General features: G+C 43.7%; 1 protein-coding gene across 3 annotated transcripts in view; it reads left to right on the top strand.

Annotated features, from left to right (window-relative positions):
• trim36 (tripartite motif containing 36) overlaps positions 1-24,754 on the top strand; it is a 165,534-nt gene that overhangs the window by 60,133 nt on the left and 80,647 nt on the right. For all 3 annotated transcript variants that reach the window (XM_078566387.1, XM_078566379.1, XM_078566372.1), the window contains 2 exons: positions 8,219-8,472; positions 22,584-22,705. In XM_078566387.1, coding sequence (XP_078422513.1) covers positions 8,219-8,472; positions 22,584-22,705 — 376 coding nt within the window. The remainder of the gene's footprint in view (positions 1-8,218; positions 8,473-22,583; positions 22,706-24,754) is intronic.

Below are 24,754 nucleotides of genomic sequence, written 5' to 3'. Positions count from 1 at the left end.
GACATCAAGGAGCCCTAGCAAAATTGAAGTTAATGGGAATCATGCGGTAATGGTTGGAGTCAAACCTAGCACAAAGGAAGATGGTTGTGGTTGATGGAAGTCAGTCATCTCAATCCCAGGACATTGCTGTAGGAGTTCTCAGAGGAGTGTCCTAGGCCTAACCATCTTTAACTGTTTCATCAATGACCTTCCCTCCAACATCAGAAGTGGGGATGTTCATTGGAGATTGCACAGTGTTCAGTCCTATTTGTAACTTCTCAGATACTGAAACAGTCCATGCCCGCATGAAGCAAAGTATGGACAACATTCAGGCTTGGGTTGATAAGTGGCAAGTAACATTCGTGTCACACAGGTGCCAGGCATTGACAATTCGAAAAAAAGAAAATCCAACCTTCTTCCCTTGACGATAAACGGCATTACCATCGCTGAAATCCCAACATTAATATTTTGGATGTTGCCATTGACCAGAACCTTAACTGGACCAGTCATATAAAACTGTGGCTACAAGAGCAGGTCAGAGGCTGGGAATCCTGTGGCAAGTAACTCATCTCCAGATCCTGCAAAGCCATTTACAAGGCACAAGTCAGGAGTGCGATAGTATACTCTCCACTTGTTTAGATGACTGCAGCTCCAACAACATTCAAGAAACTCTACTCCATCAAAGGACAAAGCAGCCTGCCTGATCAACCCCCGTCCACCATGTTAACCATTTACACCCTCCATCACCGATGCACAGTGGCAGAAGTGTGCACCATCCATACGATGCATTGCAGCAACTTGCCAAAACTCCTTTGACAGCACCTTCCAAAGCCATGGCCTCTACCACCTAGAAGAACAAGGGCAGAAATGCATGGGGACACCACCACCTGCAAGTTTCCTTCCAGGATTTTGAGGGGGCTTGACAGCGTAGAGAGGATGTTTCCCCTTCTGGGGGGAATCTAGAACTAGGCAACACAGTTTCAAAATAAGGAGCCTCTCATTTTCGATGTGGATGAAGCAGAATTTATTCCCTCAGAGAATCATTAACCTTTGGAATTTTCTATCCGGACAGCAATGGAGGCTGGGCCACTGAATATATTCAAGGCTGAGGTAGACAGATTTTTGATCCAAAAGGGAGTCAAGGGTTATGGTGAGCAGGCAGGAAAGCAGAGTAAAGGCCACAGTCAGATTAACCAAGATTTTATTTCATGGTGGAGCAGGCTCAAGGGGCCAAATAGCCTACTTCTGTTTCTATTTCTTACGTTCTTATGTTAGTCACACACAATCGTGTCTTGGAACTACATCACCATTCTTTCACCTTCGGTCTGTCAAAATCCTGCCACAGGATTTTCCCTTTGTCGGGATGGTGGGCCCGGGAACAGCTGCGAAACGGACCACCACCTGTGATCAGACCGCGACCACGATTTCATGTTGTTGGCCAATTAATGGCCAGCCAGTGTGAATCCCACGCTGAGGACCTCAGCACTGCCGGGGTGGGGGTGGGAGGAGCCCGAGCGCTAAAGTCTGCGCATGCACGGTGGGGGGGAATGCGCACTGAAAGCTCCAGGAAGGCACAGAGCAGCCTCAGGGCGCTGGAGAGTTTTACAATGAAAAATAAGGATTTTAAAAATAAGGGAAACATGTCCCCACATGTGACTCAGTTACATGAACAGGGACATATTAAAAATGTTTAAATTTTAAAATTTTTTTGTTAATTACTGTTGGAAACCTCGTCCTGCCCGTGGATGAGGTTTCCTAAAAAATGCAAAGGCCGCCTGGCCTATTCACCTGCCTGCCAACTGTAAGGTTGGACGGGCAGTGAAAAAGACAAATCAATTGCTAGGTTAATGGCCTTAATAGGCCTCTTAATTGCCAGTGGGCATGCTGCCAACTCTCACGTGCGCCTGCCGATTGAAATATCACGTGAGTGCGTAATGACGTCAGGACGCTCGCTTGATGTCATCGTGCACTATTTTACTCCTGATCGGGTCAAGCGTGCACCAGCCCACGGGACGTAAAATTCTTCCCCTGGAATTCCCTCTCTAACAGCACTGTGGGTGTACCTACACCACATGGACTCCAGTGGTTCAGAAGGCAGCTTCTCAGGGACATTTAGGCATTTACATTAAATGCTAGCTTGCTCACAGAATCACAGAATCACACAGTGCAGAAGTGGCCCTTCGGCCCATCGAGTCTGCACCGACACGTGAGAAACACCTGACCTACCCACCTAATCCCATTTGCCAGCACTTGGCCCATAGCCTTGAATGTTATGATGTGCCAAGTGCTCATCCAGGTACCTTTAAAGGATGTGAGGCAACCCGCCTCCACCACTCTCCCAGGCAGCGCATTCCACTCTGCCACCACCCTCTGGATAAAAAAGTTTTCCTCACATCCCCCCTAAACCTCCTGCCCCTCACCTTGAACTTATGTTCCCTCAAACCTGACCCTTCAACTAAGCTGCTCCCTATCCACCCTGCCCATGCCTCTCATAATCTTATACACCTCGATCAGGTCACCCCTCAGTCTTCTCTGCTCCAACGAAAACAACCCAAGTCTATCCAATCTCTCTTCATAACTTAAATGTTTCATCCCAAGCAACATCTTGGTGAATTTCCTCTGCACCCCCTCCAGTGCAATCACATCCTTCCTATAATGTGGCGACCAGAACTGCACACAATACTCCAGCTGTGGCCTCACCAAGATTCTATACAACTCCAACATGATCTCCCTACTTTTGTAATCTATGCCTCGATTGATAAAGGCAAGTCCCATATGCCTTTTTCACCACCCCACTAACATGCCCCTCCGCCTTCAGAGATCTATGGACACACACGCCAAGGTCCCTTTGTTCCTCAGAACTTCCTAGAGTCATGCCATTCATTGAATACTTTCTTGTCAAATTATTCCTTCCAAAGTGTATCACCTCACACTTTTCAGGGTTAAATTCCATCTGCCACTTCTCTGCCCATTTGACCATCCCATCTATATCTTCCTGTAGCCCAAGATACTCAACCTCACTGTTAACCACCCGGCCAATCTTTGTGTCATCTGCAAACTTACTAATCCTACCCCCCCACACAGTCATCTGTGTCGTTTATATAAATGACGAATAATAGGGGACCCAGCACAGATCCCTGGACACTGGCTTCCAGTCACTAAAGCATTCTTCTGTCATCACCCTCTGACTCCTACAACTAAGCCAATTTTGAATCCACCTTATCAAATTACCCTGTATCCCATGTGCATTTGCCTTCTTTATAAGTCTTCCATGTGGGACCTTGTCAAAGGCTTTGCTGAAATTCATATAAACTATATCAACTGCACTACCCTCATCTAAACACCTGGTCAACTCCTCAAAAAATTCAATCAAATTTGTTAGGCATGACCTCCCTCTGACAAAGCCATGCTGACTATCCCTGATCAAATCTTGCCTCTCCAAGTGGAGATAGATTCTCTCCTTCAGAAATTTCTCCAATGGTTTTCCTACCACTGATGTGAGATTCACTGGCCTGAAGTTCCCTGGCTTAGCTCTGCAACCCTTCTTAAATAGCAGAACCACATTAGCTGTTCTCCAGTCCTCTGGCACCTCCCCCGTGGTCAGAGAGGAATTAAAAATTTGGGTCAGAGCCCCTGCGCTCTCGCTCAGCAGTCTGGTACACAAATCATCCGGACCTGGAGATTTGTCCACTTTTAAGCCTGCCGACACCTCCAATACCTTGTCACTCCCTATATCAATTAGCTTAAGAACCTCGCAGTCTCTCTCCCCGAGTTCGATACCTTCATCCTCATTCTCTTTGGTGAAGACAGATGTGAAGTATTTGTTCAACACTCTACTGATGTCCTCTGGCTTCACCCATAGATTGCTCCCTTGGTCCCTAATGGGCCCTACTCTTTCCCTGGTTATCATCTTACCTTTGATATACTTATAGAATATCTTGGGATTTTCCCTACTTTTACGATCCAGAGTTTTCTCATATCCCCTCTTTGCTCTCCTAATTGCTTTCTTAAGCTCCACCCTGCACTTTCTGTACTCCACTAATGCCTCCGCTGATTTGCTCCCCTTGTACCTGCTAAAAGCCTCTCTTTTCCTTCTCATTGTATCCCGAATATCTCTGGTCATCCATGGTTCTCTGGGCTTGTTACTCCTTCCTATCACCCTAGAGGGAACATGTTGAGCCTGTACCCTCCCCATTTCCTTTTTGAATGCCCCCCACTGCTCCTCTGTAGATTTCCCCACAAGTAGCTGTTCCCAGTTCACCTTGGCCAGATCCTGCCTTATTTTACTAAAACTTACTCTCCTCCAATCCAAAACATATTTTTGCAACTTGTCTATTTCTTTGTCCATAACAAGCTTAAATTGTACCATGTTGTGGTCGCTATCACTAAAATGCTCTCCCACCACCACCTCAGCCACCTGTCCGGCTTCATTCCCCAGTATTAGGTCCAGCACTGCACCGTCCCTGTACATATTGACCCAAAAAGTTCTGCTGTACACATTTCAAGAAATCCACTCCATCCAAGCCCTTGACACTATGGCCAGAATTTTTCCATCAGCAATTTGGGGGTGGGGCCTGCTCGTCGATGGGAAAATGATACGAGATGACGTTGGGAGGAACCCCTGACGTCATCTCGCTCCATTTAAATATTCAGGAAGGCAGGCAGACAGCAAAATCAGCTGTCCGCCCGCCGACCTACCAATGGCCAATTGAGGCCATTGACAGGATAATTAAGCTCATTAAAAGACCTGCCCATCCAACCTTAAGGCTGGCGGGCAGGCCAGGAGCCCCAGCGGGCTTCTGAATAAAGATAAAACCTCATCCACTGGTGGGATGAGGTTTCATCTCAGTTTTAAAAAATTTTATTAAAGTTTCACTCATATTTATTAACATGTCCCATTTCGTGTGACAGTGTCACATGAGGAGGACATGTTAATAATGTTTTTCTTTCTCTATTTAAAAAATTTTTTAAACATTCAGCGCTCTTCCTGAGACAGCATTAAGTCTCAGGGAGCAGTGCGATCATTCGCGCGCATGCATGAAAGAGTGCACTTTGCAGTTGGGGAATCCCTCCACCCCCCGCACAGGAGGCGCATAGCGCTTCCCGTCGGGCAGGCTGCTGAGCGGGCCTTAATTGGTCCGCCCACTCAAAATGGCAGCTGGCCCTGTTTCGGCAGCGGAGTTCAGCTGCCCGCCCGCCGCCGAGCCGGTGGGGCCCGCCCACCCATCAAGGTCAAAATTCTGGCCTATGTCTATCCCAATTAATGTTGGGAAAGTTGAAATCGCCTAATATAATTACCCTATTGTTATTGTTTTTACACACCTCCGCAAACTGCACATGTTTGCTCCTCAATTTCCCGCTGACTATCTGGGGGTCTATAGTAAACACCTAATAATGTGGCTGCCCCTTTTTTATTCCAAAGTTCTACCCACAAAGCTTCATTCGATGCCCCCTCCAAGATATCACCTCTCCTTACTGCAGTAACTGACTCCTTAACTAATAATGCAAAGCCTCCTCCTCTTTTACCCCCTCCCCTGTCTCGCCTGAAGATTCTATATCCCGGAATGTTGAGCTGCCAATCCTGCCCCTCCCTCAACCACGTCTCAGTGATGGCTACTATATCACAATTCCACGTGTCCAACCTCACCTTTAACTCATCCGTTTTACCTGTAATACTCCTGGCATTAATGTAGAGGCCTTACTCCCCTGAAACTTATTGCAGCTGTACTCCCTCTGACTTGATTGTTTTACTGTATTATGATGTGTCCCTATTCTGTTAACATTCTGTGTCCCCTCTCCCTGCCGAATCAGTTTAAACTCCTCCCAACAGCACTAGTAACCCCGCCTGCAAGGATGTTAGTCCCGCTCTGGTTCAGATGTGGACCGTCCCGCTTGTACAAGTCGCACCTTCCGCAGAAACCGTCCCAGTGATCCAGGAATCTAAAACCCTCCCTCCTGCACCAACTCTTAAGCCACGTATTCATCTGCGCTATTCTCCTATTTCTGAGCTCGCTAGCACATGGCACTGGGAGTAATCCAGAGATTACAATCTGAGAGGTCTTGCTTTTTAGTCTACTGCCGAGCTCCCTGAATTCTTGATGCAAGACCTCATCCCTATTTCTACCCATGTCATTGGTACCAACATGTACTATGACCTCTGCCTTATCACCCTCCCCCTTCAGGATGTCCTGCAGCTGTTCAGGGACATCCCGGACCTTGGCACCAGGGAGGCAACACCTCATCCTGGAGTCACATTGACAGCCACAGTAGCGCCTATCTGCTCCCCTAACTATAGAATCCCTATTACTATTGCTCTTCCTCTCTTCCTCCCCTCCTGTACAGACAGGCTGCTTGTGGTGCCAGAAGCTTGGCTCTGTCCACACTCCCTGGAGGAACCAGCACCCTCATCAGCCTCCAAAATGGAATACCGATTTGTGAGCGGGACCCCAGGGGACTCCTGAACTACCCGCCTGTTTTCTTGGACTGCCTGGTGGTCACCCATTCCCTTCCTTCCTCAAGTCCCTTCAGCTGCGGTGTGACCACCTCTCTAAACATGTGCCAGGGAACAGTTGTCCCCCAATCTTTTTGTTTAATTGAGAAAAAGGAAATGCCAGGACATGTTCTTTCTGCTTGCAGAGGACAGGGCCCTATGTATAAATATATGTAGTTTCTAGTAAGCATAAATGAGGCACATTGTGAGCCCTACTAATAATCTTAAATTGTTTTTTAGTGTATTTCTTAGCATACATGGGATTGTTCAGTAAGTGCTGTCCAATTGCAGAATCACATCTTATGTTGGACATTGTGTTCTGAGGTTTGAGGGCATGAGCTGGTTAAATATGGTCACTACTCTGCCTGTTGCGAACAGCCAAAGAGGCATGCTGTTTGATCCAATCCAACAGTCATTGGGACATATGGCCTACATGCCTAGCACCCTTTCCTCATGCGGTACAAATTGTTATTCCCTTTAAAATTTGGTATTCTTACATCTGTCCTGATGAGTGCGAGATGAAAAGCTTCGACAGCATGACTTTTTTTCAGCAATACGCAAAATTCTTAAATAAATAAACCAATAAGCTTAAATAGATAATGTTGTTTATTATTCATGATGGGTAAAGTAATGAACACTTAAGCGCTTTAAGTCATACACTCTCACTCCCACCCTCGCTCAGATAAAAGTGAACACTCTCGATCTTCAATTCTCTTGATGGAGAGAATAATAAATATATCATAAACTTTTCATGAAATAAAAATAATGTGAGGGATTTTCAAATGCTGGCTGCCTATTTCTCACCTGAATAACCCAGGCCAGTAGATGACTGTTGGGGGTGGGAGGAACACCTCAGCCACTTTATTGATACCCAAGGTTCACCTGTTAGTTTTCAGGTGGGTTTTTAAATGGACGAGGAGCCAGCTCAACCTGTTTCTAGCTTGAGGCTGCTTAAATATGTAAATCAGGACCCTGTGCCATTTTAGTCCTCCAATTGCAATTTGCAGGTATAATTAGGCATAGTGTCTGACCATTGGCACCTGGCATTGAGTGGCCTAAACAGCCATCCTGCTGAAAATATAGTTGAGGAAATCTGTGAAGGCAATGGGAAGGAAGATCAGGTGGGGTGATAAAATGGGTGGTTGATTCAACTTGGCCTGTTTCACATCATTGCCAATAGTTAAGATTACCCACCCAGCACTAACAGGCTTCTTGTGGATGAGCACACAGTTCTCCCCCAGTAAAGAAATATGTCAGAAAAGATTTAGGAAAGCAAGTTAAATAAGTCGATAAAGCATAAAAGAACCTACTCTGGCTGTTTCTAAAATGAGTTGTACATCTGGAATGCGCTTTTGAAATAGGTTAACAAGGGTGGAGGTGATAGTAAATTCCTCACTGTCACAAGCCTCTGAATAATTCAGTTAATTGGTCAAGAAAGTAAGCACTGGTTCAGTCCTGGCAAAAAGTTACACTACAGGCTTTTGAGGTAAGCAAAAGTCTAACTTTGGACAATGTGTGAGTGTAAAAGCACAACAGCATTCCTGGGCACAAGTCACAGGACCATACATGTTCTTAAACCTAAATTCAGACATAGTGAAATGTCATTTTTTGTCCTGGTTCTGGTCACTATAACTCCCTGACAAATACAGTTTAAATATGTTATAGTAGATATTCCTATATATAGTTGGGATCAATTGTATGAAACATTGGATTAAAACACAAACCTTTCACTTGGTAATTTTCTTACAGAGTAATGGAGAAAAGGCAAAAAGAGAAGCAACTGAGTCGATTGAGAGGCTATGTGGCATCTTGGAACAGCATAAAACGAACCTCATCAAGTCAATTGAGGGCAGTTGTTCCTCAAAACTGGAGAAATTGCGATACCAAATGGACGAATATCAGGGGATGCTGGAAAATAGCGGGCTGGTTGGATATGCCCAAGAAGTACTGAAGGAAACAGACCAATCCTGCTTCGTGCAGACAGCAAAGCAACTGCACATCAGGTGGGTTGAAAAGAAATTGCACCTCTGCTGTACATACAATAGCTCTGATAGGATTTCTTATATTCTCTAGGAAGTCCATATTAAATTTTACTTTTAATAAAGTCACAATTATAGATCCATAGCAGAGTTTGGGAGTATGTAGGGAAGCTCTGGCATCTCCCACAAGATACTTTTCATTTTGAGGTATTTCTGACGTGGACAGTATGGTCTGAGGAGCTGTGTCTAACTGTTCCCATTTCCAATGGCTTGTTCCTATTGCACCAACTTGTGCCTAATTTTCCTTTAAAAATCTAAGTGAAAGAAAGGCATACCAAATACCTCCTGCAATAAGTTTAACATCTTTATATGCATGTTACAGCTTCCATTTATTTAGAGGAGGTGAGTGATGTGGATGGCTGAACAGAAGGAAATGGAGAAAGCTTTCCCAGGGATTGAGTCTGCCAGAAAACTCCCAATATAGTGACAATGCTATTTTTTAGAGAACTAGATTTTCCTGGTCCTACCCTGGAAGGTTTGGAGAAGGTTTGACTGATAACCACTGTTTTGCCACTACAATGCCCCTTCCCCTGTTTTCTGAGTCAAGTTTATTAGATATTTCTAACCGACTCTCAGTGGAAATCTCAGTTACCAGACATTGACTCCACAAATAATTCTGACAGGGTGACAATTGAAGTGGTCCCAAAAAATGAAACAGCTCAAAGACCAAAGGCTTCAGCCAAGACTAAGGCCTTGATCAATTAAGCAGTCGGAGGGAACGGAGGCCTCCATTAGGTCTGCTTCCTCAATCTGATGCACATGACGCTATTCCCAGTGCCATCCTAAACCTAACACCATGGTAGACCTGCCAGGTCTGATGAGTGGCAGGGCCAAAGTTGGATAGGAGGGAAATGGGCCTGGAGACAAGGCTCTGCTCCTCAACTGGCATTTACTTCAATGGGTTGTGTGGGAAGAAGTAGCAAGTAGAGCGAGGGAAATTGAGGTTAGGTTGTTGACACTGCCCAATTGCATCCCCTTTTCTGCTGCTATTTTGGCTTATTTCAGGTTAGATAGTAGGAGAAAACTCAGCACTAAATTTGAATCATGGTGAGTCCAAGTTCTGTTGTATTAAAGGCTATAATGTGCTTGTGCTCTCAGAAACAAAAGTCTGAGGGTGCACTAAAATGAGCAGGTAAGTAAGCAGTTTACCCTGTTGATCCTGATGACTAGGGGTAGTATTTTACTTGTGTGTGCCCGACCCGATTGGGCATAAAATCAAACACGATGATGTTGGGTGAGCGTCACTCTCGCAATCTTCTGGTCAGCGGGCACAAGTGAGAGTCGGCAGCGCACCCGCAGACAATTAACAAGCCTAGTGACGCCCTTATGCAAATAATTCATTTGTATTTTTCGCTGCCCGTACAACCGTTTGGTTGGCGGGCGGGCAAATCGGCCAGGCGGTGACTAAGTGACTAAGTCACATGTGGGGACATGTTTATATCATATCTAAAATCTTTATTTTCCTTTGTATAATTCTTCAGCTCCTTGAGGCAGCTCTGTGCCCCCTGGGAGCTTTCAGTGCATGCTTCCCCACACATACGCAGACTTCCGCGCTCGCCCCCCTCCAAGCCCCACCCCGGCATCACTGAGCGTTTCAGTGTATCTTTCACACTGGCCGGCCGTTAATTGGCCAGCCAGCCTGAATTTGTGGTCAGAGGCCGATCGCGGGTGGTAAATCTTTTACCAGCCGCTCCTGGGCCCGCCTGCCGCGCCCGCCTGACGAACGGAAAATCCTGCCCCAGGTCTGATGTATCACGCAGAGCATTTTTGCCAATAATGACTCCTAACTGATGCTCACAGTGCTTGAGCATGTACGAGAGTGTTCACTTCACCACTTTAAACAATATTGCAAATGGAAAGAAAAACATAAAGGGAAAAGTGAAATGCCTTTGTTTCACTCTTGAAAAACAAGACTTTATCAGTCATATCTGAGTCACATTTAAGTTCAGTTGGGGTGTTATCCTGAGCTTAACTTCAGAAGAGAGAACTGAAGTGCAGCATGCTGCCACCAGCAGGTAGGCCTGGCAAATTTACCTTGAGTCCCGGAGCAGCAGAAACATTTCAGCTGGGGATTCTGACAACCTTGTGTTAGAGTAGAGTGCAGAATCATTACTCTCCTTCAACTACTGCATCAGACATAAATCATTCAGCAGCCAAAGACTGAGAGTTATCTGCAAACAAACATTAAAATGAGTTAATTGAATGTCAAGCTATGGGTTCCTCTAAATTCTCCAATTGTCATTAATTTCTTTGGAGAATAAACAAAACCAGAATTATAGGAATCCCATAAATAGCTTTGAATTATCAGTTAAAATGGTATCTCAGTTTTCTATTTGCAAATCCATTGGCCTTCTTGATAGAACAAGAAACATAATTAAAGAAAATCAAACTTTAATTTATAATTGAGGTAGGTAGTACTATGACGATCAATGAGTTATTGAACACTGTTGACTCACTGGCAGTACCTTTACTCTGAGTTGGAAAGTGTGAGCTCCAACTTTACTCAATGATTTGAGTACCTACTCATGATACGAGTATACTGCTCAGGGAGTACTGCTTGTTAGAGGTGCTATCCTTTAGATGAGACATTAAACTGATTCCCTATCTGTCTCTTGTGCCAATGCGTAAACTTAAGGATTCCATGTACTTTTCATAAAATAACACAGAAATGACAAAACACATAGCAGTCCTCTTTAGCCCAACCAAGTCTATAAGTGTTTGTATGAGCAGTAATCCTAATCCCAGGTGCTAGCTCTATTCCAACATTCCCAAAATCCTGTTTGATTCATCTCCCTACCTATTCTCCAAAGTTAACCTAGTTTCTGCTTCAGTCACTAACTCTTGATAGTTTAATCACAGCCTCACAACCAGGGAGTTCCATTGAAGCACAGGATTTATGGCACAGAAGGAGGCCATTTGGACCATCGTGTCTGTGCCAGATGAAAAAGAGCTATCCATCCTAATCCCACTTTTCAGTTCTTGGGCAGAATCTTCCGGCCGGCATGTGGGGGTGGGCCTGACATGCCGACGTGTAAAATGAAGCAAGATGACGTTGGGTGTGCGTCCCAACATCATCGCGATATTTCATTTGGTGGGCGCGTGTCGGAGTCGGCTGCGTCTGGCCCAGACTCTCCCTCCTTCCCTTGCTTGCACAGGTAGCATTGAGTGCTACCAACTGTATATTACCCTGTGCAGGCCTTAATTGGCCTGCCTGCATAAAATGGCACCGTGGAGCCCCAACCCGCTCCCACCCAGTCCGCCCGCCATAGGAAAAATCCTGGCCCTTGTTTCATAGCCCAATAGGTTACAGCAGCTCAAGTGCATATCCAAGTATTGTACTTTTTAAATGTGAATTTGAAATGTACATTTAACTTTAAATCTATATCCACTGGTTATTGCCCTCTCTGCTAAGGGATATAGGTCCTTCCTCATCTCCTCCCAGCTTCCTCTATTCCAAAGGAAACAACCTCAGCCCATTCAACCTTTCCAAGTAGCTAAAATTCTCCATTCTAGGCAGCATCCTCACAAATCTCCTCTGAATCCCCTGTGATCACATCCTTCTTGTAAATGTGGTGACCAGAGGTGTATGCAGTACTCTAGCTGTGGCCTAACTAGTGTTATATACAGGTCTAGCATAACCTTCCTGCCCTTATATTCTGTGCCTTGACCAATAAAGGAAAATATCCTATATGCCTTCTTAATCACCTTATTTACCTATCCTGCCACCTTCAGGGATCTGTGGAAATGCACTTCGAGGTCCTTCTGTCCATTTACACTTCTCAATATCCAACCACTTATTTTGAATTCCCTTGCTCGTTTGCCCTTTCACTTCTCTGGATCGAATTTCACTTGTCACTCTGTGCACACCTACAGTGTTATACTCCTAATAGCCTGTTGGTGAAAGAAGAATCCAAAGCTGGTCTTTACTTGGAATAGATTTATTCCCAGAATGAAAAATTACTGGTATATATCTCTTGACTCCACTCTGCTTCTGCGTTAATAAGTGTCTCTTGAAATGTGCTCAAATAACCATCCAATCAATGCCCTCAACCTATATAAACTTAACATCAATTGATACAATTAACAACCAGTCCATTGATATCTTCCTTCAGTCTAGATTTTTCTTCCTCACTATCAACCACATGACCAATTTTGCATAATCTTCAAATCGGCAGAACCCCCGACGTCATCCTGGTCCATTTAAGTTTTCAGGAAGGCAGGCCCGCAGCAATATCAGCTGCACACCCGCCGACCTGTCAATGGCCAATTGAGGCCATTGGCAGATCAATTAAAGTGCTTAGTGTACCTGCCCGTCCAACCTTAAGGTCAGGAGCCCCGGCGGCAAACAGATAAAACATGAAACCTCATCCACGGGTGGGATGAGGTTTCATGCAGGGTTTTAACATTTTTAATAAAGTTATTATGTTAATTATGAACATGTCCCATCTCATGTGACATTGTCACATGAGGGGGACATGTTAGGGAATTTTTTTTTCTATTTTTAATACTTTTCAAAGTGTAAGTGATCTCCCTGAGGCAGCACTTAGCCGCAGGGAGCCTCACTCTCGCTTTTAGGGAATCTCCCCTGCCCACACAGGAAGCGCATAGCAATTCCCGCTGGATGTCACGCTGGGCGGGCCTTAATTGGCTCGCCCATGTAAAATGGCGGCAGGGCCCACTTCTCCGGCGGGGATCGTCTCCCCCCACCTGCCAGAGATTGGGTCGGACCCGCCCGCCCGACAGGCAGAAAACTCTGCCCCTAAGGTTAGGTTGACTGGCCTGCAATTACTCAGTTTATCCCATCCTCCCTTTTTAAGCAACGGTCCAACTTTAGTAGTGCTCCAGTCCCCTGGCATCATGCCTCTAGCTAGAGAGGATTGGAAAATGATGGTTAGATCACTGCCATTCCCCCACTTGCTTCTCTGAGCAGCTTGGGATGCATTTCATCTGATTCTGGCAATTTATCCACTTTCAAAGATGCTAAACTCCTTCACATTTCCTTTCTCACTATGTTTATCCCATCCAATATTTCACATTCTTCCTCCTGAACTCAAATATCTGCCTCTTTTGTGAAGACAGATGCAAAGTATTCATTAAGAACCATTCCCACATCTTCTGTCTTCACCCACATGCTACCTTTTTGGTCTCTAGTAGGACCTGCTCTTTCCTTAGTTGCCCTCTTTGTGTACTTATAAAACATCTGTGTGTTTTTTAAATTTAATTTGTCAATATTTTTCCATGTCCTGTCTTTGCTTTTCTGACTACCTCGTTAATGTCATCCCTGAACTTTCTATACTCCTGTAGGCTTTCTGCAGAATAGAACTCTCAACATCTGAAACAAGCTTCTCTTTTTGCCTTTGTCTACACTGACATCCAGAAGGATTGTTGGGTCGGGGGATGTCTAGATTTTGGAGCCTCACCCTTCACCTGTATGGGAACATATTTATCCTAAACCCTCACAATCTCACCTTTGAATGCTTCCCATTGCTCTGACACTGATTTGCCTTCAGGTAGCTGTTTGCAGGTCACTATTGCAAAGTCACATCTCAGTTTAATAAAATTGGCCTTTCCCCAATTTAAAACTTTTATTCTTGGTCTATCTTTGTCCTTTTTCATAACTACACTAAATATAACTGAATTATGATCACTACTATCAAAATATTCCCTCACTGATATCACTTCCACTTGCCCAGATTCATTTTCTAAAACTATGCCCAGAATTCCCCTTTCTCTGGTGCTTGCTAAATACTGGATAAAAATGTCCTCCTGACTGCATTCTAAGGTTTTTTCCTTCTCTATACCTTTTACACTGATTTACTGAGTCCTTGTGGAGACAAAGTCCCATCTTCACATTGAGGATACCGTCCATCGCGTTGTGTGGCACTACCATAGTGCTAAATGGGATAGATTTCAGACCGATCTAGCAACTCAAAACTGGGCATCCATGAGGTGCTGTGGGCCATCAGCAACAGCAGAATTGTATTCAATCACTATCTGTAACCTCGTGGGCTGCTATATTCCCCCAATTTACCATTGCTATCAAACCAGGAGATCAACCCTCCATTTGGGCCCATACTCTTTCCTGGACCTTCTATCCTGCTGTCTTTATACTCCTGTCACCCCTGCTCTTGCTGCCTTTACTCAGGACTGCACTTTTGTTGTTTCACGGCTACTATTCCACAACCAGCACAACCAGGGACAGAAATGATTGATCTGGTACTCTCAGCATATTTCGCGTTATTGGATTGCAGTTAATTATAATGTTTGCTATAAAGCTTTCAAAGTGCTTAGAGCAGGAAAATAGATATAGTTGATTCAGCTTATTCTCGGTAAAACTGAATTCAAATTTATGAATGTCTTCCAGTTAAACTGATTTAGCTCAGTCCATTTGTATAATGATTTTAAAGTATATCAGGGAGTTAGGCAATGGTTCTTTGTGCCATAATCATTGCAGAAACAACTGTTTGTAAAGAACTTGAATCGAGTAATACCAGCCAACAGTAGCATTCCATTGTTATAAATTCTATCCACACATCTCGGTGACATTCTTGCATAGCTCGAAGTGTCTGTTGGGCATTGCTTTATCGTCTCTAAACAGTGTCAGTTCATTGGAATTATCACTTCAATACACCAGCTAAACAGCAATAAATTTGGAGTAGAGAATTTCACAAAACAGTTTTGGCCTCCTTAATGAAAAAAAGATATATTTACTTTAGAAGCAGTTCGGAGAAAGTTCACTGGATTCAGGATTCAGGTCACAAAATTACAAGTTCAGTCTTTCAGGTGGTTTCCTGATCCATGTGGAATATCATAGCTCCACGACTTCCAATTCTTTGACAGGGAACTAATTGTCTGGAACTGCATAAACATCAGGTACCTCCTTAGGCACATGGAGTTCAGTGTCATCCACTCTGAGAGAGACATTGGGCATGTCTATCCTTGGTTGAGCAACTTCAACAGGAACCACAAGTTCAGCAATGGTTACAGGTGGAACATCATTTTGTTGGGGTATCTCCCTTCTTCTTAAATGATCCACATGCTTACGGGTGATCTGGTCCTCCACTGCCATGTGGTATGACAATAGTCCAGTCACAGAGCTTACTTTACCAGGTAACCACTTCAGTCCCCACCAAAATTCCTTCCACATACTGCTTCACCAACAGTAAATTGTTGCGCACAACTATGCAAATCATGAGTCGCTCTTTGGTTCCCTTTACTTTTCTCCACCCTCCCCTCCAAATTGGGAAGTATCAGGCTTGGTCTTGTTTGAAGATGGTGCCTCATCAGTAACTCTGCAGGTGTTGCTCCTGTTGTAGTGTGGGGGATTGTTCTGTAGTGAAATAGGAAACAAGCAAGTTTAGTTTCCAATGATTCACTTGTTAACTTTTTCATTCCTGCCTTAAAAGTTTGTACAGCTCCTTCTGCCAGTCTGTTAGATGATGGACGGTAAGGTGCAATCTTCATGTGGTTGATACCATTTAGGCTGACAAATCTTTGAAACTCAGCGCTCGTAAATGCAGTACCATTATCTGAGATGATTACTTCTGGCAATCCGTGGATGGTAAAGCTTTGGTGTGGTTTTTCTATAGTAGCGCCTGACGTTGACGACTTTACTTCATAAGGGCCTAACGCTTGGAATGAGCATCTATAATCAGTAGAAACATGGTTCCAAGGAAAGGACCGATGTAATCTAACTGCAATCTCACCCAGGGTCAACCAGGCCACTCTCATGGGTGTAATGTGCCTGCCATCGGCAACTTTTGTAGTTGTTGACATTGCACACAGTGTTTTACCGCCTTTTCAATATCGTGTCCGTCCCCAGCCACCAAAGATAACTTTGTGCTATTGTCTTCATTGGTGAGATTCCCGGATAGGCACTGTGTAGCTCTACTAAGAGTGGTTCCCTTCCTTGTGAAGGAACTATTACTCATCCACCCCATAATAGAATACCATCTTGACTGCTCATCTCATGTCTTCGGTTGAAAAATGGCTTCAATTCATCAGAGACTGTTTCCTGGAACCAACCATGTAACACTTGGGGCAGAATTTTCCCCCCATCAGGGGGCGCCGCCATTTTATGTGGGTGGGCCAATTAAGGCCCGCCCAGCGTGACGTCCGCCAGGAAGCGCTATGCAGTCCCTGTGCAGGTGGGGGGGATTCCCTGAGCCGAGAGTGTGCTCTTTCACGCATGCGCGTAAAAGAACTCACTGATTTCCCTGAGGCTAAGTGCTGCCTCAGGGAGATTGGCTCCATATTAAAAAAATGTTAAAAATAGAGAAAAAAAATTTCCCTGACATGTCCCCTCATGTGACACTGTCCATCACTTTTAGTTACACTTCTGTTAAATTTTAAAAAACCTACATGAAACCTCATCCCACCCGTGGATGAGGTTTCATGCTTTCTCTGAGGGCTCACCAGGGCTCCCGGCCTGCTGGCCAACTTTAAGGTTGGACAGGCGGTCCATTAATTAGGTTAAGTACTTTGTCAATGGCCTCAAAAGGCCATTGACAGGTTGGCGGGCGCCCAGCTGATTCGGCTGAGTCCCCACCGACCTGAAGATTGAAATGACGCGGAGTTCCGCCTGGCATCATCTTGTATCATTTTACGCGTCGGCGAGCGGGCCCCACCCCCTGCTCGCTGACCAGGAAATCCTGCCCTTGGTCTCTCCTCCGAGACAGTACTGGATTATGATTCGTCCAGTTTCTTACCTGCCTGGCACAGACTGGTAAGGAATCCAGAAAATCCATCACTAATACGAGCTCGTGGGGAATTGGGACATGGTCATTGTTCTCTTGCAAAGGAAGGCGACTTAGGGCATCGGCATTGACTTTGTGAATCCCTGGTCTATGCACAAAGGTGTATTCATATGCCGCCAAAATTAGGGCCTATCTTTGTATTTGTGCAGAAGCTATTGGAGGCATAGCCTTTTCCTCACCAAACAGACCCAAAAGTGATTTGTGGTCTGATACTATCATGAAATGTCACCCATGCATGCACTGGTGGAATTTTTTTACACCAAAAATAATCGACAGACCTTCCTCTTAGATCTGCTGTTGATATGTGTGAATCATGTCAAGCTTTGTATACATTGTCCCTCCTGCAAATTTGGCATAGAGGTCTTCAATCTTGGGAATAGGTTACTGGTCCAGTTTAGCTGCTTTGTTGACTGTTAGTTTATAGTGCCCACAGAGCAGGAGGGTCCTTTTTCAGCTGTGGTAAGTGTCCTGGATACATAGCCTATTGGTCTCTCTGTATCGTCATCCATCTTGTGAGGTAGTACCGTTCTCACTTCTTAGGGGGACGCATCGCAGGTTAGCACCAATTCCTTTGTCGGGTCATAATGCACTAACAAATTTGAAGAGTGCAAGAGCTGTTTTACTTTCATGAAGGCTTCTTCTTGGGGCGACTTCCAAACCCAACGCTGGTTTTCCTTTAGCAGTGAATGTAGAGGGGCTAGAACTGTTGATAAATTTGGTAGAAATTGCCTATAATGATTTACCATCCCTAAAAATGATTTAAGTTCAGAGATATTTTTCAGTGCAGGTGCCTCTCAGATTGCTTTAACCTTTTCTTCAACAGGGTGTAACCCTTGGGCTTCTACCCAGTGGCCCAAATAAATGACATCATTTGCCTGAAAAGTGCATTTTTTTTTTAGGCGCACTCCTGCTTATAAAAATTGTTTCAGGGCTTCCTCTAGATTAGCCAAGTGTTCCTTTTCTGTGAATCCAGTTATCAGTACATCATCCAGGTAGACCACAACCTGAGGTAGTCCTTGTAGCAAGCTCACCATCATCCCCTGAAAAATGGCACAGGCCAAAGGAACACCGAAGGGCAGGCGTGTACATTATTATAACCCTTTGTGGATGCTTATAGTCACAAATTCTCAGGAGGCATCATCCAGTTCCAGTTGTTGATATGAGTGAATCATGTCAAGCTTTATATCCGTTGTCCCTCCTGCTAATTTGGCATAGAGGTCTTCAATCTTGAGGATAGGTTACTGGCCCAGTTTAGCTGCTTTGTTGACTGTTAGCTTATAGTCCCACAGATCCGGATGGTCTGATCTGGTTTTAGGACAGGGACAATAGGTGCTGCCCACTCTGAGAACTGAACCGCTTTTATGACACCCAACCTCTCTAACCGGTTCAACTCAGCGTCAGCCTTCTCTCTCAGGGCGTATGGCACTGGTCTTGCTTTCAAGAAGTGAAAGGTTGCTTCTGGGTCCACGTAAACCTTGGCCTGTAGGCTTTGGATATTTCCCAGTTCACCCTTGAAGACAGTGTCATATACTTTTAGCAGCTCTGGCAGTCCCCCTGCTTGCAACTGGAAGATTTCGGACCAGTTTAATGTAATCTCCTTCAACCCATGAACTAGAAGGCTTGGTCCTTCACCTTCTACCATCGTCACTGGTGGCTGTGCTGATTGGTGTCTATAATGAACAGTTACCTTGATGATACCTTTTATCTGGATTTCTTCACCTGTATACATTTTCAGTTTGGCAGAAATTTGTTCCAAGTTTAATTGTTGATCACCTTTATTTAAATATCTGAAAGTGTGTCCTCCTATTACAGTGGTAGAAGCACCCATGTCTACTTCCATTTTAAGGGTTTACCATTCACTTGCAATGTGACAGTAATTGGCTCTATCTTCCCAAATTTCATATCGAATAAGGAATAAATATCAGAATCGGTTGTTTCTGGCTCTTCCACATTATACGTTTGATTGTTGCCTGGAAGCCTGTTTAAATCTCGCTTTGCAATGTTTCAATATGTGTCCACTTCTGTGACAAAAATAACACTCTATCTTTTTAAATTGCCAATCATTAGGAGAATGATTGTTTCCACGTTGATGAAAATTAGTTTTCGACTTGGCTGCTAAGCTGTTTCCTCTAAATTTTTGGTTAACGGGGCTGTTTCCCGCTTTGTGGCAGAGTTCCGGCTTTTCACACCACTTTCGGCTGACTGTTCGCACCCAACTAGGAGACCGGAGTCATTTTGTGCCCCTTGAATCACTTGTGAATCCTTTACAGCGCTTTCCATCGTAAGCACTATTTCTAACACTTTCTTAAAGTCAAGATCCACTTCAGCCAGCAACCTTTGCTGAATAGCATCCTCTTGCACGCCACATACCAAATGATTCTTGCGCATGTCATTCAGGGTTTCACCGAAATCACAATATTGCATTAGTTGTTTTAATTTCGCTACATAGGTAGCAATGGTCTCTCCCGCTGGGCGAGGTACAGTACCGGATCTGATTTACCCTCGTCACCAGTTTGAGTTGATTTTCCAGGCAACTTTTCTTGGACACATTGACCTTTATTTACAAGACAGCAACAGCAACTACATGTGTGCATCAAACTCTATAACTAAAGAAGAACTCTCTCCAAGAGGTTCCCTGCACTGCTAACTCATTGGTTTACACAGATTATGTGATCTTACAACACAGGACTACTCTTAAAGCTACAGTCCTACAATTATCAGAACAATAGTTACTACAATTATGAAGAAAGTTCGAACAGGCTAGGCCTATACACACTGGAGCTTAGAAGAATGAGATATGATCTTATTGAGACATATAAGATCCTGAGCAGACTTGATACCCAGATGATGTTTCCTCTTGTGGGGGAGACTAAGACTAGGAGACATAGTTTAAAAATAAGAGGCTCCCTTTTAAGGCAGAAACCCCAATTTTCTCCCAAGGGGTAATTGGTGTGTGGAATTGTCTTCCCCAGAAAGTTGTGGTGGCTTTGTATTTATTCAAGGCAGAGTTAGACAGATTTTTGTTAGGCAAGGAAGTCAAGGGCTACGAGGGTGCAGACAGGAAAGCGGAGCTGTAACCGCAATCAGAAGAGCTGTGATCTTATTGAATGGTAGGGCAGGCTCAAAGGGCCATATGGCCTATACCTGCTCCTATGTTCCTAAACTATACACACCCTAATAGCTTTATAAACAGGTCAAACATAAACCTGTTTCACTACTTTTCTAGCAAATGTTTTTTGCCTGGGGCATATCATTAGGAACATAGAAATATAGGAGTAGAAGTAGGCCATTCACCTCCTCAAGCCTATTCCTCCTTTAAATGAGGTCATGGCTTATTTGCAACTCCATTCACCTGCCTTGATTCCATATCCTTTTATAACCTTGCCTAGCAAAAACCTATCATTCTCAGATGCTTGCAAAAGCTTGTATTTATTTTTGTACCTAAGGATTTGTGACAATCACACCTGCTAATGAGCCTTTCCTAAACCTTCAGAAAGGCTGAAGCACCTCTATTTTGTTTCCTTTAACATTTAAAAAATTACAGTTAATTCATAAAGGGAGTAATTTTCACGTTCACTGCTTGGGCAGTAAAACAAGAGTACATTTTCCGCCATACAGAAATGGCCAATTTTCATCTCCATTAAAATAAGTTCACTGTCCAAGTGGGGAGGTGAAATTTACCATCCATATCTTTGTACTTTTCTCACAGAAAGAGTAAAGCCTAAATTTATGTGGAATTCCCATAGTTCTCTCACCGTTCATTGGCTAGCAGTTATACTTCCGCGGGCTTCATAGGAGACTGAGAATCTTGCCAGCAAGAAGGGTTTGGCACAATACCACAACTCTTATACTTAATTTTTAGTCCAGCATTTCAGGATATCTACACAACATAATACTGTGATTTTTTTTCTGTAATCCCAGACTGCCTAATGTAAATATGTATCATTGGGGATGGAGAACTGCTATTACTCAACATGTAGAATACGCACCTTAGAGAATGGAAGTCATGTTGATGATTATTCTTTTGAAAATAGATGGGGCATGTGTTTGTACTATTCCGAGTGGCCACATTTGTAAGAGTTTCCACAGGTCTTCCCACTTCAAGGTTATCAAACCCTTATGCTCACGTAGAGGTAAACACAGTTTGGCCGAATGATCTGTTCCATGTTTTAACTTCTATATATTTCTGCGTATAATGTGGAAGTTCAAGAATAAATACATCAACTTGCAACATAAAGGATGGTTGATATTTTAATGCTACAAATGCACCAAACTCACACTGAAAACATCCATGCTGTGGGAGAAGGCACTAATACTGCTGTCAGTACTTAGTAAATAGATGGGCTAATTTCCTCTAGCCAACCTCTATCTTCTCTTTGGCCTCTTTCATTTTTGTACCCAAACCAGTGAAAAATATTTTGTCTGTGCCCAATAAGTATAGTGAGGATCCTCCCCCATTTCCTTCTCTATCTTCCATTCTTATTTCTTTTCAGTTGTCTAAGCCAATACAGTTGTCCTCCTGGACAGTAAATTTTTTGTTTTCTTTATTTTTAAGAATATAAGAAAATCTAGCAAGAGAAAAAGCCATTTTGCCTATCAAACTTGCTGCAGTAAGAGTCCATTGTGTGAACATGAATTTCCATGCTACATAATCATCACTTATCAATTCCCTACTTTGAAGATCACTGAAGGCAATATTTTCCTCAATGTTGTCACTTGCTATATTGACAGCAATGTGACCAGAAGGACAGGATATCAGGAAAGGATTCATATCGCTGGATTGCTCACATCTTTGAAATCTGCTGGATCTACAATTTATTTGAATTATTTTTAATACATCTGTATCTTTTCTTACCTCTTAAAAATAGCAGTAGTGTTAGCTTACTGGTCCATCATGACAGATTAAATGAATAATCACTATGCCATTTGTCATTTTGTGTTGTTAACATCTGAACAACTCTTTACACTGCAGATGTTTTAATAAAGTGAACTGTACTGTCATGGTTACTTTGTTATTAGCACTGGTGAAATTTGAAAGTAAAGTTAATTTTCCATGTTTGATGTTAACATAAATCCCAGGTATTATCTGTGACATGGAAGAAACATGCATTGTAAATATAACAGCATTGGGCCTACTGTCTCCAATTAAATAAAAACCATTGGCCAACCCCTAGGACACCATTTGAGAAGAAAAAGTTCTCTTTGTTGCATTGTTTGTAATCAACTTTGACTTGAGAAGCATTGTTTATCATTTGTATTTTGTGCCTTTTGTCCATGTAAAGAAAATACTTGACAATTGGTATAATATTTGTACTTCAGGATCCGAATGGCTACTGAATCTCTGAAAACTTTCCAACCAGCTGCAGAACCGTCCTTCACAGGTTATACTCTGGATGTTTCCAGAGAGGAAGAGCTCCTCAAAGGACTATCGTTCACAAGTGGTGAGTGTGTCTAAAGTAAATTGTTCCTCGCTTGGCTTAACCATCCATAAGGAAGTGTTGTGGGGTGGCCGAGTTGTACTTTAATGATAGAGTTGATCAGCAGATACTTCTTGGGTGGAAACATTAAGTTTATTTACAATGTGCTCAGCAGCAACTACACGTGTGCTTTCAACTCCAAATCTATCTCTACACTGACTCCTGAGGTAGCCCGCACTACTCTCCTATTGTGTACTACAGATCACGTGATCTTCCTTAACAAGTATTATTCTTAAACGTACATTGCACGCTAAGTAAAACCATAATTACTACATTCCTCCCCTTTTAACTCGGGTATACATATTATATTTACAAGTACAGTCTTTCAGGTGGTTTCCTGGTACATGTGGAATGTCGCAGCACCAGAACTTCAGATTCTTTGTCAGGTACCTCCTTTTCCAGAGTTGCCTGAACATCAGGTGCTTCGGTGGGCACTTGCAGTTCTGTATCCTCAACTCTTACAGGAACATCAGACATGCCAGTTCTGGGTTGAGTATCCTCAACAGAAATGCAGACCCGGTCATGATGACTGGAGGAACCAAATCTTGGTGAATGGTCTCTCTCTTCCTTAAATGGTCCACATGTTTACAGATGATCCGACCTTCCACTTCCACGTGTTAAGATAGAGGTCCAGTCACTGCACTTATTTTACCCGGTAACCATTTTGGTCATTCCACGCAATTTTTCACTTATACCGGCTCTCCCACAGTAAATTTCCTCTCACGACTATGCCAGTTGTGTCTAGTTTTCTGGCTTTCCTGACTCTTTTCCATCTTCTCCTCTAAATTTGGCACTATTAAGCTCAATCTTGTCCTGAGATGGCATTTCAACAATAACACCGCAGGTGTGGCACCTGTTGTTGTATTAGGGGTAGTCCTGTAATGAAAAAGAAAGCATGCTAGTTTGGTAGCCAAGGAATCACCAGTTAGCTTTCTCATACCTGCCTTGAACGTTTGAACTGCCCTGTCGGCCAGTCCGTTTGAGGACGGGTGATACGGTGCAGTTTTCATACGAGTAATACCGTTGAGTCTGATAAACCATTGAAACTTAGCACTCGTAAGTGCTGTGCCGTTATCGGAAACAATTACATCTGGTAGTCCGTGAATGGAAAAACTCTGACATAATTTCTCAATTGTAGCGGCCAATGTTGGTGACTTCACCTCATATACGTCCAACCATTTCTGAATGGGCACCAACTATGAGCAGAAACATTGTTCCCAGGAAAGGTCCAATGTAGTCAATATAGAACCACACCCAGGGTCTACCTGGCCACTCCCATGACTGTAACGGATCTGTCACTGGCAACTTTTGCAGTTACTGACGTTACTCACAGTGCTTTACTAAACTCTCTATTTTGCCATCCATCCCAGGCCACCATAGATAGCTGTGTGCTATGGTCTTCATTCGGAAAATTCCTGGATGGGCACTGTGTAGTTCAAGTAAAAATAGCTCCCTTCGCTTTGGAGGAACTATCACACTTGCTCCCCACAAAAAGATGCCATCCTGGCTGGTTATTTCATGTCTTCTGTTGAAGTACGGTTTCATTTAAACAGATACGGGCTCCGGTGACCAACCATGTAGCATTTGGTTCTAATACTTCAGATAGGACTGGGTCTCAACTTGTCCAGTCTCTGATCTGTCGAGCACATACCGGCGAGGAATCTAAGAAATTTAACGGTAAAACAAATTCCTGTGGAACTGGGGTGTGCTCATCATTTTCTTGTAAAGGCAAACGACTAAGAACATCGGTGTTTGCAATTTGATTGCCAGGTCTATGTACAAAAGTGTATTTGTATGCTGCAAGAATTAAGGCCTATCATTGTATTCTTGCTGAGGCTGTGGGTGGTATAGCCTTGTCCTCACTAAACAATCCTAGCAATGGTTTGTGGTCTGAAATGATTGTAAAATGGTGGCTGTGTAGGTACTGGTGAAATTTCTTGACACCAAAGATGATGGACAGGTCTTCTTTTTCTACCTGCGAGTATCCCTTTTCCGCTGTGGTGAGTGTTCTTG

Source organism: Cetorhinus maximus, chromosome 2, assembly GCF_964194155.1.
Source record: "Cetorhinus maximus chromosome 2, sCetMax3.hap1.1, whole genome shotgun sequence".
NCBI classification, from domain to species: Eukaryota; Metazoa; Chordata; class Chondrichthyes; order Lamniformes; family Cetorhinidae; genus Cetorhinus; species Cetorhinus maximus.
The sequence above is the reverse complement of the archived record's forward strand: the minus strand, read 5'-3'. Positions and strand labels throughout refer to the sequence as shown.